The sequence below is a fragment of the Trachymyrmex septentrionalis genome, unplaced genomic scaffold, assembly GCF_001594115.1.
Source record: "Trachymyrmex septentrionalis isolate Tsep2-gDNA-1 unplaced genomic scaffold, Tsep1.0 scaffold126, whole genome shotgun sequence".
Classification (NCBI taxonomy): Eukaryota; Metazoa; Arthropoda; class Insecta; order Hymenoptera; family Formicidae; genus Trachymyrmex; species Trachymyrmex septentrionalis.
This window is the reverse complement of record NW_017304395.1, coordinates 1494762-1507280: the sequence shown is the minus strand read 5'-3', so window position 1 is coordinate 1507280 and position 12519 is coordinate 1494762. Positions and strand designations below refer to the sequence as shown.

Sequence of the window (12519 nt, the reverse complement as noted above, 5' to 3'; positions counted from 1 at the left end):
TTGTTTATGATTTAACTATTTATATTAAAACTTTTATATTAGGCTTGTAGCTCTCTTTTATATTATTATTTATTTTTATTGAGCCTTTTGACATTTTGTTTGTATTATATATATAAATATATATTAACCTTATAAATAACTATTTTTTAATAAAAAATATTAAAGTTTTTCTTAAATCACTTTGTCTAGAACCAACAACGAGAACATAATGATTATTGATCTCATTTTGACTTTTTTTTGTTTTTAAACTTATTTTTTATTTTTATTTTAGATATTTTTATCCATTTCTTATCTTTTAGTATTATTTTTGTGTATTGTAGTGTATTATATTATATTAGGTCTGTTCACGTTGCTTGCACTTTTGGCACTCGATATCTTCGCTTTCTCTCTTTTTAAAGTAAAATATGTATCTATCTCATTTTAAGTGCAAAAATATTTGGGGATTTGCAGACCTATTTATATTTATTATTATTTATACTATATAGCATTATATAATATTATATTATAGTATATTAAGAATCAACAATTACAAAATTATCGTAACATCTTAAATGTACAGAGAATTTTGATCCTGAGTTTTAGTTGCAAGATCTCTTGATGAATGAACAGCGAATAAACTTTTTGTACAAAAAGTTTGGAAATTTAATGTAAAAAAGAATAATATGATTGGAATTTAAGTTTTAAAAAAGAATAATTTTTGTTTAAAAAATATTTTGACATAATTGTATAGAATGGATCACAAACATTTTTAGTTAAATTGTGTTATACTGTTTTGTGATCTTTGTAATATCAAACGAAAAGCGTTCACTTGACTTTACCATGTTTTACATATTGATCATTTATGATGTGGAAATTCACTGACATGATAACAGACGATAAGACGACCTTCATTAATTTCAAAGTATGGATTGATTATAATACAATATACGAGTATTATCTTGTATTGATTAATATTATTTTTATAATCTACACTTGAATTTTATAATCTGCTCTGTTGAATTTTTGTAAATGTACTTAATATTGAGAATGACTCGATAGAAATCGAAACATGAGCTAATGATACTCAGATATCCAGGTACCTATATTCGTTTTTGTTTACATAATCGTATATCTTTTTTATTCGTATAGTGAATATTCTACGTTTTGTATTATATATAATACATAAATAAATAAGTAGAGGCAGTTTTGAAGGTTTTCTTTGTAGTGTTTTAAGAAGCTAAATAGCATTATTATTAAAAATTGATGATCAACTTAATTTCTGAATTCCTAGTTTCAGTTTATAATTGCGTTTCAAATCTGATAGTGAATGGCAATTTGAGATTGAAAACTGTATTTATGTCCAAATATTATACATAAAATCATATCTGAAATAAATTGATTTAATAAAGAATATATTATTCGAAATATCTACTTTGATCGTGTTGGCGTTCTCTATCGTGTATGATGTGTTTATTTATATGATTGTTTCTTAAATCTTAATAATGTTTATACATATATAAAGTATTATTAGGCCAAAATCCAGCTAAAATCGTATCTGCTTATTTATTTGTACATTATTGTATAATACAAAACGCGGAATATTTAACTTTCAACGGCATTTGAAAGAGAATCGTTTGTACGCTTGTATCTCTTTTATTTTCGTTTCTATCTCAAAGGACTCGGAGAGTGTTTTTCAAAATTTCGGAAATGCGCAAAGAGGGTAAGTTGACATAGAAGGGTAAGTTCGGTATACAAACAAAAATGAAGGAGATGGTGATTATCTACTGAATGTCGTTGATCGCATTTCGATATCTTTTAAAACGGCCGACTTATCCCCCTGGCGCATTTCCGAAATTTTGAAAAACGCTATATCTCCGAGCCCTTTGAGGTACAAACGAATACAAACGATTCTCTTTCGAATGGCATAAATGAAATTAAAAAATTTTAAAGATGCGCGCTGGCCATTTTTTATTTTTCACTTATTTTTTTAACTGTTTGAGGTACAAATGAAATAATGATCGGTACAAACAGATACAAACGAAGTACAAACGCGTTACGGTATCCATTTTTATTTTTGATAAAGTTGGGCGCTAGTTTCACACCGGTGTGACCTAGATCGCCTAGACGGACCCAATCTGGAAAAACAATGCACTCTAATTGGTCGGTGGGGAAGAGTGGGGGTAATGACTAATTAAACGGCGCGTTTTGATTGACTCACTTCATGCCTACTATTGTATAATTCTTTTTATAGAATAGTTCTTTCGAATAAGCATTTCTTTTTATATTTTCTATTTTAAAAAAGTACACGATTGAACATGATAGCATGAGATTTGGCGGATTTATATTTACAATGAAGAAAAATTTTATAAAATAATTGTACGATCAAATGGTCATTGCGTTTATAATCAGAGGTAGACTAAGGAACTGCCTAAGATTATAACCATTACATAAAATATAGAAATACACAGCAGTTGCCCACAAGTTTCAGAAAGCACTCCTTGCAGCGTCGTCGTATTCCAGCAAACGTGGTGGAATTTTGACAAAGGCATGAAAAATCTGGAGTTCAAAGATGATATTCCATAGCTATTGAAATACGTTATCTTGCTTAGTATGATCGATGTGGAAGATGACCCAATATTAGCCGGGTTGATCGTGATCATCTGTGTTAACAATAATGGTAGTCGACCTTATCCACACTCTCGGCAGTCTGTCGACAGGATAAATCCCTATTTAAACACTGAGATGAGGTAATGCGTTTAAAATTTCCAGAGAATTCATTTCTCATCGTCGGAGAGCGCGAGAGAAGGAAATGTTTGAATAAATTCAGAGTTTATCTCTTGCTAACGCGAGCGTTGTAGAGTTCTTGAAAATACTCTACGTTTGCATGACGTTAGTGTTAATTTTATCTTTATCAGTCATTTATTCGTTCATTTATTCGATGATGCAACATCTCAAGGCAGGACAGGGCCTATTTCTCATGAGATTTCCTTAATGAATTTTTTCCGGAATTATGTTGTTAATCTAATGTCCAACCCCCCCTAAGGGATCCGTACATATATCCACTGATATATGGGATTTACAGTTTAACGCCGGATCCGAATGGCACTGATAATTAAAAATTTCAATCATCAGATGGAACCATTTTTGGCTTCTTAAAAAGGAGCGAAAAGTCGCTTACGCAGATGGAATTGAATCCGGATCTACAAATCACGAGTCAATCGCAACGAGCGACAAGTCGCCTCCTTTTTATCAGTTGGCGGGTCGAATTTTGGAGGATTCTTTCTCCTTATCTGTTGCTTGTTCCTCCTCACTTTACATGAAACTACGTCTTTCTCAAAACCATTTCACTTCAATCTGAAACATTTTTCTGTCAATAATTTTGAAAAAAATTGACTAGATTGATTAAAATGGGATATTCTGTATACAACGGGAGGAATCTCTGTTAGGCTATTCTAATAGCACACACATCGGCCTAGTAATTTTTCAGTGTGTATGTATACATAAAGGTGTCCCAGAATGACCAAATATTTCGTGCGCAAGTAGAACGGATTAAACTGAATCGAAAAGTCATCTACTATTTTACAATTTTTCCAATAGTTAAACAAGATATTAATTACTAAAAATTGCCGAATTTTGGTCTTTAATAATTTTTTACTCAAGTACTATCAATTTTACAGAAAAACAGCAAGAGACAAAAATTATTTATTTTCTTTTCATAGAGCTCTAAGAATTTTTTTCAATATTTTTTTATCAACTTTTTAGTACTGCATTTTTTTATATTGGCAACTATTTTTACCAACATGAAAAAATTCGATATTAAAAAATTTTGAAAAAATTTTCAGAACTCTATGAAAAAAAAATAATAATTTTTGTCTGTTGCTGTTTTCCTGTCAAGTACTTAGTAAAAAATTATTGAATCAATATTTAGCGATTTTTAGTAATTAATATCTTGTTAACTATTGCGAAAATTGCAAAATGTTACAGAACTTTTCGATTCAATTTAATCCGCTTTACCTGCGCACAAAACATTTAGCGGTCATTCTGGAATATATATACAGATTGTTTCAAAATTCGCGGACACGGGGTGATTGTATGTGCTAAGAAGCAACATTTTTCTCTGGTAAAATTGCGTTCAAACGGTACTTTTTAAATGAGAGCAATTTTAAGTTAACGAATGAGCGCTCTACGTTACGCATGGATCAGGAGCGGTGCACACGCTCTAAATATCATAATTACAAGTTGTTTACTTATTTTATTTTCGTTTTTTCAGCGATATCAATTAGAAAATATTTCGTCTTAAATAAGTTGTTCAAAATAATGATTTTTATATATCATGCATAGTTTTTACAAAATCTTTAGCAAAATAGTAAAATAATAACATACATGCTCATACGCCAGGACCGCATCGTGTGTATTCCTAATCCACGCGTAATGTGGAGCGTTCATTCATTAACTTAAAATCGCTCTTATTTAAAAAGTACTGTTTGAATGCAATTTTGACAAAGGAAAAAGTTGCTTCTTTTGGCACATACAATCATGCTGTACAATCCATGTCCACGAATTCTGAAACATGTATATGTATTATACTCTTTGCATAAACATATATATATAAACTACAATGAAATTATTTTATATTAAATTGGTCATTTAGTGATCAATTTGATGTGAGCAATTGGATCCCTCTTTTTACGTACACGCACACACACACATGCGATTATAACAACTATACTATATGGATTTTATCCTCAATTATTAATATACGTATATATACTGATACCGTGAATTTTGCAGGCCACCCAAACTTTCCAAGCCTCCCATAGCGAAACCTTTTTTTGATCAAAACTCGGTGATACTGGACTTCTATAAAGGTCATCTAGATGCAATGATCGAGAGGCTAACGCAAGCAGATTTTAGCTTTATTATGTATTACGCACCCTGGGATGCAGAAAGTCAGGCTCTTCGGCACGAATTTGAAAGTGTTGCTCGGTTTTATCATCCACAGGTAAATAGTGATTCAGTATTCTACGTTTCTCCTTATATGTTTATAAGTATTTGAGCATTGTGTGTTCTTAGATATTTTTTGCAGCCATTAATTGTTGGCATCCTGATTCAGAGTGCAGAGCGCAGTATAATAAAATCCATGGTTATCCAGTGTTGATGTTGTATCCATCCAGAAATTCTGGTATTAATTATAGAGGAATTCGTACGGCACCATATATGATTCGTTTTCTGGATGCATTTATGAATCCTATTATTAGGATAACACATAAAGAACAATTAATGGAATTGTTGGTTGCCTATGATGTAAGTATTTCAAAAAATAATTAAGTTTATTTTTCAGCTATTAATCAAGTAACAAGAACTTTTTTCTGATTTGAGAAAGGAAATAAATAAATTTCGTACATTTTTTTATTTTATTTTTAGAGATCTTTAGTGTTAACAACATTCAAAGTAAAACTTTTTTAAATATAAAATTATTTATAGGTTTTATATAAGATGCTTATCAGCATTAAATTATTAAGATCTTAAGATACTTTGAGCATTAATATTACTAAATAACTTGTCAATTGAATTGTGATTGATATTACTACACCAGCTTTGACTTAGGATTATGTTTCGAAACCGATAAATTATCGGTGGTACACAATTAGCTTGAACTGGAAATTGTATAAATTCACAAGAAATATTATTAAGCATGAAGAACTGCCTTAACTATTAATTTAAAATATTAACTTAAACATTACATTTTTCACTTTCGTGTATTTTTTTATCTTAATTTTCGCATAAGATGAATTGTGAAAAATTTAATATACACTTATTTTAGTAATTAAGGTGCAATGAAGTGGATGAATTTTCCTTGGGCGGATCGCTTATTCATAATCTCTTATTTATATATTTTAATAATTATCTAAATATATTAATAATAAATTAATATTACTCTGATAACTTGCAGGCAGTCGTTGTTGGATATTTTAATTTTACACGATTGGATAGAACTCCTGGATATAGAGAATTTTATAAGGCCGCGACACGATCGTTAGAAAGAGATCCTAATAGAGAATTAGTATTTGCTATAGTGACTAGTGCATTATGCAGCAAATTGCATTACGGAGTCCACAAGTTTCCATCAGCAAGTTTGCTCATGTGGAATGAATCTTTAGTAAGTGCGTAGCACGCAAATCTCTTTACTCTCTATCATACATTATACACCAGGTTTAAAAACACTTAGAGTTATCCGGAAGGCAATGAGTGGACTTCCGAGAACATCCTAAATTGGATCAGCAATTCTATTCATCAACCATCTCTCTGGCTGCAGCCTCCTGGAATTAAAGCGCTCACTCTCGCGCCCTATCTCCGCGAAGGACCAGTTTTATTTCTCTTTACACCACGAAATCCACTTCATATGGAAAATTATATTTACAATTTGGTGCGTTATTGTATCTGTAACATTATCTTTCTTCTGATTTTTTAGTATGATTTCATAAATACTTCCTAATCTTAATAAAAAACAGACCATTTACGATTTATGTGTTTTTTAAATATAATTTTTAAGTTAAATATTTATAAGACTTAATAAAATTCTTTTTTATACAACCGTATAAAAATATAAATTTTTAAAAAATAAAGGTTAAATGAAAAGGAGCATACAGCCACACTTTAAATACCTAACGCCTTCCCGGTCCTAGTGTTAAGATGTTGAACTACTATCCAATATACATTCAATTAAATTGAATTAATATTTCAGAATTATCAATTTAATTGAATGTATATTGGATAGTAGTTCAACATCTTAACACTAGGACCAGGAAGGCGCTAGGTATTTAAAGTGTGACTGTATGCTCCTTTTCATTTAACCTTTGTAATAATTAAAGCCACTTTCTAATATTTAAAATTTTTTAAAATAATTTTTATACTGTGATTATAATTTTCATATATCAAATTAAATGTGTTATTATTTGATATGTATACGAAAATACAATAAATATTCTCTTACATAATACATATTTATAGCAAATAATAGTATGGTTTACATCGTTACAAATGTTCTTGTTTTTCAGATAAGAGAGATCGGTTTACAGTATTATAACTGTGCAGATAGTATGTTAGTGAAGGATATAATTGCACGTCTAGAAGCAAAACGACGTACGGCAGTGATTCGACACTTTTCTAGAAATCAAGAATGCGCTGATCTAAAAAAAAACAGAATCTATACTAAGCAAATAAAGGAATCAGTTGCTAGCATATCAATTCAGAAATGGATCAATAATAGTTGTTGTGCGAACGTGGCAATGAATAAATGTCTCTTGTGCAAAACAAAGGTGATGAATCCATTAAAGAAAGAAATTTGTACAGTTATTTCTAAAAAATTTGATGTCTGCAAAGAGACCGATGTATTTATGACTCCTGCTACGATTAAACAACATGAAAAACAGATATATAATTATAATAAAAATTATGTGTCAATAAAATTACAAGAGTCAACATCAAAAAGGTAATATATTTATCCATAAATACAGATATACGTCGTTTCAAAGCAACTTTTTCTAAAAAAGAATATGTTTTAAGGCTGCATGCAGGTATAGAATATAAATCATCATTATTGAAGGAAGATAATGATTCACGATCCGCAAACATGGTGAGAAGAGATTTTTTAAAAGGTGATTGCAGAAGATGGTTAGCTGGGAATGATTATCATCCATCATTATTCCCACGAGATTCTCCGAGGCAATTTAACTTTAGTTTAAAAGAATCAGTCTGCAAAACCAACAAGACGTTAGCATTAATAGCTATCGACAGTTTGCATTATTTCCATTTTGCAGACCATCTTGGGATTGATATTTCGAAACGGAAAAATAAAACCACTGTTGTCATCATGGACGCTGCAGTAAGTTCTGATAATGTTATATCAAAATTCGAAAAATTTGTACAAGTAATTACTTACAGAGTTACAGTTTTTTTTTTCAAAAAGTAATTAAAAAAATATAACAGAGTAAAAGCCTTTAAAAAATGCTTTTTATGTCGATTTTTTTGTTTTTTTAAAGTAACTATAAGTTTTAGAAAAAATATGAATTGGTATATCAATTGGGTATACTTTGAAGACATTTTAAGAATTTTTATATGTCAAAATATAATAAATATATGACGATGTTGCACAGCATTGTAAACTTCTATGTTTAAAAAACATGGTCCATCGACAGCGTAGAGAACTCAAGTTGTAATTATTTGAAATGAAAATTTTTTTGAAAATTTTAAATCTATATGAGTTTCAGTTAAGTGTGTAGCGATTTTTTAAATAATTTTTTTTACAAAATAGCAACGGTTGAAAACAATTTTAATTTCACTACATTTTGAACTTCTTAAACATCTTGTCCTTTGAACGATTAAAAAAAAATCCTTACGCTTAACTGAAACTATTCAATTTTGTGAAGCTGATCGGTCGAAAATTGTTTGAGTTATAGATGCCGCCAGTTGAAAAAAAATAGTTTTGAGAAAAACACATTTAAAGTTTCAGTATTGCACATTCAGCACTGTGCGTCCGTTCCCTAAAATTTGCATAACTCGAAAAATACTGCGAATTTCAGCGAATTAATTATTAATATAAAAATCTTTCAGGAGCATATTTTTTAGACATATCAATCTTTCGAAAAAAAATTAGATTTTTTTTTAATTTTACTTTGTTATATCCCCTTAATTATCATTACAAGTTATCGAAAAAGTAACACGTTATAATTATAGTTATTTAAAAAGAGTAACGATACACATTACTTTTCAATAATCTTTTGGTTAATTTTTGTATTACTATATCTTATTATATTTGCATTACTACTTTAAATACCAGAATTTTAAATATTTTTAGCATCGAATTGTTTTACGTATACTAAACATTCGGTTACATGTTATATTTATGATAAAGTAATACATACTTGGATCAAAATTATGGGATTAATATTAAGACATCCCATATTAAAAAATTTCTACAATTCTAAGGTTTCATTTTCATTCTTAATACAGATATTTATACAGAGTGTGATGATTATTAAAGATAAAAATATATTCCAATTATAAGAAATAACTACTGATTGTTCATATTGAGCACTTAATTTTTGTCAATCTATATGTTGACGAATAAATTCGAAATAAATAATTTTAAAAATAATTATTAAATTGGAAACTATTACTAATTTCCAAAAAATATAAAAATTAAGTTACAGTTACTGAAAAAAGTAACTCTAGCTGTAACCTTGTTACAAGAAACAAGTTACAAATTCTTCCCAACCCCAGTAATAGAAAAAAGTATGTATTTCGATAGATGTGAAAAAATGAAAAATGCATCTAGATACAAATACAAATATGCAAATTAAAATGTACAGATACAAGTAATCAGATACTTTTTATTTATTTTTATTATAATATAATAATAAGATAATATAACAAATATATATATCCAAAATATATATAAAATATATTTGCTAAATGGCTACATTCAACAGACAAAGCAGCTTCCAACTATTGTGAAATTCTTTGATATGTTTGATTCTTACCTTTGTTTTCTATAAATGTATAAACATATGTAAACCAGTCATATTGAAGAATTTTATAACAATTTTAAAACTACTTTCTTTGCTAAATGTAGCTAATAACGCAATAATGCTGACAGTGTGCTCCCCGAATGGTCCGTACGCAGATCTATATGGCACCACTAACGACAGTAATACTCATAATCAAATAGAGAGATATACAAAATATCTATACGTATATCTAGATACATGGATTTAGGTACTATCCAACACTATTCAACCCTAGTTATATTTTAATAATTAGATTAGAAGAATTATTAAATACGTTTATTGTCGTTCAGTATTGAACCCTTTGCTACATAATGGCCCATATTTGGAACATCCTTTTTTTGCAATTTTTCTATATGTTTACACATTTCATTGGTTTGTGTAACATACAATTATTTGATACATTTATGCAAAGTTGGAAAATAACTTATCCCGTTGGATTGCTTGCATTTTAATAAATTACTAGAAATTCTGCATTCTATGTGATGCAATTTTAGTAATTTACTAAAACGCAAACAATTTGACAAGAAAAAACACATCGTATCCCGATTAATTTGGTTTTTTCTAGATATTAACAACCTTTTAATTAAAACTCTTTTTTTAATCCGATTAAGCTGACGATTAACTCGCAGTAGTATTAACAGTAGTTCAATATATCGTCTTTCTCTTCCTCTCTTAATGCTCGTTTCTACAAATGTAGATTAACTATAATCTCGGTTCAACTTTTTATTTTTCTCTAGTTCTAAGAATTAGAAAAAGATGAAGAGTAAGTTGAACTAAGATTAATCTACATTAGTATCAATGGGCATAAGATGATAAACTCCTTAAAAAGGCAAAGATGGTCACAAGAAATTCAATATTAAATGTTAATAGATGAACATTTCTTTAATTGTTAACGAAACATGTAAACAATATCATATTATTATATTTGTAAATAACTAAAGCGTATTCGATTTACGACTCGACCCGGCTCCGAGTCATGATGGAATAACATTGTGTGCTTAGTTTGTAAGCGTTTCTCTCTAAATCTCCGCCGATCTGTCTATGAATGCGTTCCGAATTAGCGCACAATGCATTATTTGTCTTTGTTGTTCACCAAATAACAAAGAAGAATAAAACGATATACGCTTCATGCGTAAGGGTGCCGTCCCATGTATACGGAACGGATTTCTTACTAGAAAATTGAGTTTACTACAATTTCGTTTCATAAGAAATTTCTCTATCCGTCCCATGTAGCCGGAACGGAATGGAAACAGACGGAATGTCGCCTCAGTCGCAAGCTAATTTGCTTAATTTAATCGATATTTCGTTATTTTAATGCGACTAAAGCAGTAATATGCATAATTTGTGCAATTATCTTACCTATAACATTACTTTGAATACTCAAAAATACTGAATTATAAAAGTAAGATATATATTGTTACCAAAATTCCATTGCGTTCCGGCTACATGGGACGGATAGAGAAATTTCTTATGAAACGAAATTGTAGTAAACTCAATTTTCTAGTAAGAAATCGGACGGGTAGAGAAAATTTTTACGGAATGGAACGGCATGTTCAGCTAAGTTGGTTGAATCTAAAAATTGAAACGAATATTCAGGAATTTTTTTTGTAAATCTACAATGAAAGATAAAGAAGTAGTGTTATTATTAATGTTAAAATTATTGCGAAAGACAAGTTGGTGTGTTATTCCGATATTTAAGAGTGTGTGAAAATTTTATTTCACTTATAATGTTTTATTGCAATAGCAGAAATAACAAGAAAATTCTGGATACAATCAATGTTTACACAAAGAATGAGGCGTCGCAAGTGACAATTTAATCCTTGAAATGCAAACGACCGGTCGTGAGAAGTTCTTCAATTACTTCAGAATGACATCGAAATTATTTAAAGAATTGCTGGCATTATAGTTGGTATGTATATATAAAACAAGAATATGTCATATTAAAAAATAAAAATTATTATTAATTTTCTTCTTTGAAGTTATCAAATTTTCAATCATCAACAATAGCTGGATCAATATAGCCTGCAATCGACATGACATTCCATTAATTCCGTATCGTCTCTATACCGTTCCGGCCATGATTTCGATAGTTCTCTGATACAGTAGAGAAACTTCTTACGGAATGCTAGTGAACTCATTTCTAGTAAGAAATCCATTCTGACGTTCCGATTCCATGTACATGGACGGCATCCTATTGGGTTGTTCGGAAAGTAATTTCGTTTTTTCCCAACAGAGGACTTAATTGTATTTTTTCACAGCCAACTTCACACTTTCACTAAGCCGCATAATCATTATATATTTTGACAGCTGATATAGCAAGGCTTGCTAGTGAAAAAAGTTCGATTGATTCTACGCAGTAATTTTTGGTTGGTGCCCTATCAAATATGGAAAGTGAAAAGCAGCATTTTCGGCATATTTTACATTTTTACTATCGAAAAGGTAAAAATGCTGTTCAAGCAAGAAAAAAATTATCCGATGTGTATGGAGAAGATGTATTGACAGAACGCCAGTGCCAAAACTGGTTTGCAAAATTTCGATCCGGCAATTTTGATGTTGAAGATGCACCTCGTTCTGGAAGGCCAGTTGAAGCTGATGAAGACACAATAAAGGCATTAATTGATGCAAACCGGCAAATAACAACTCGTGAGATCGCTGAGAGATTAAATTTATCGAATTCATGATCATTTGAAACGCCTAGGTTTAATCTCAAAGCTCGACATATGGGTTCCTCATGTTCTTTCGAAAAGAAATTTGTGCCGCATTGACGTCTGTGATTTGCTTCTCAAATGTCAAGAAAATTTTGAAGCGCATCATCACTGGGGACGAGAAATGGGTTGTCTACAACAATGTTAAACGCAAGAGATCATGGAGTAAAAAAGATGAACCGGCTCAAAGCACTTCGAAAGCCGATATTCATCAAAAAAAGGTGATGCAATCTGTTTGGTGGGATTTCAAAGGAATCGTTTTTTTT

The 12519-nt window shown here is 30.0% G+C and overlaps 1 protein-coding gene across 2 annotated transcripts in view; it reads left to right on the top strand.

Moving 5' to 3' along the window:
- LOC108755756 (thioredoxin domain-containing protein 11) overlaps positions 1–12519 on the top strand; it is a 21008-nt gene that overhangs the window by 2887 nt on the left and 5602 nt on the right. Inside the window, exons 2-7 of one of the 2 annotated variants that reach the window (XM_018498984.1) lie at positions 4771–4981; positions 5053–5283; positions 5933–6139; positions 6209–6406; positions 7038–7471; positions 7546–7864. In XM_018498984.1, the coding sequence (XP_018354486.1) occupies positions 4771–4981; positions 5053–5283; positions 5933–6139; positions 6209–6406; positions 7038–7471; positions 7546–7864 (1600 nt within the window). Of the gene's footprint in view, positions 1–4770; positions 4982–5052; positions 5284–5932; positions 6140–6208; positions 6407–7037; positions 7472–7545; positions 7865–12519 lie in introns of those variants that run through there. The other variant, XM_018498993.1, reaches the window with a different exon arrangement.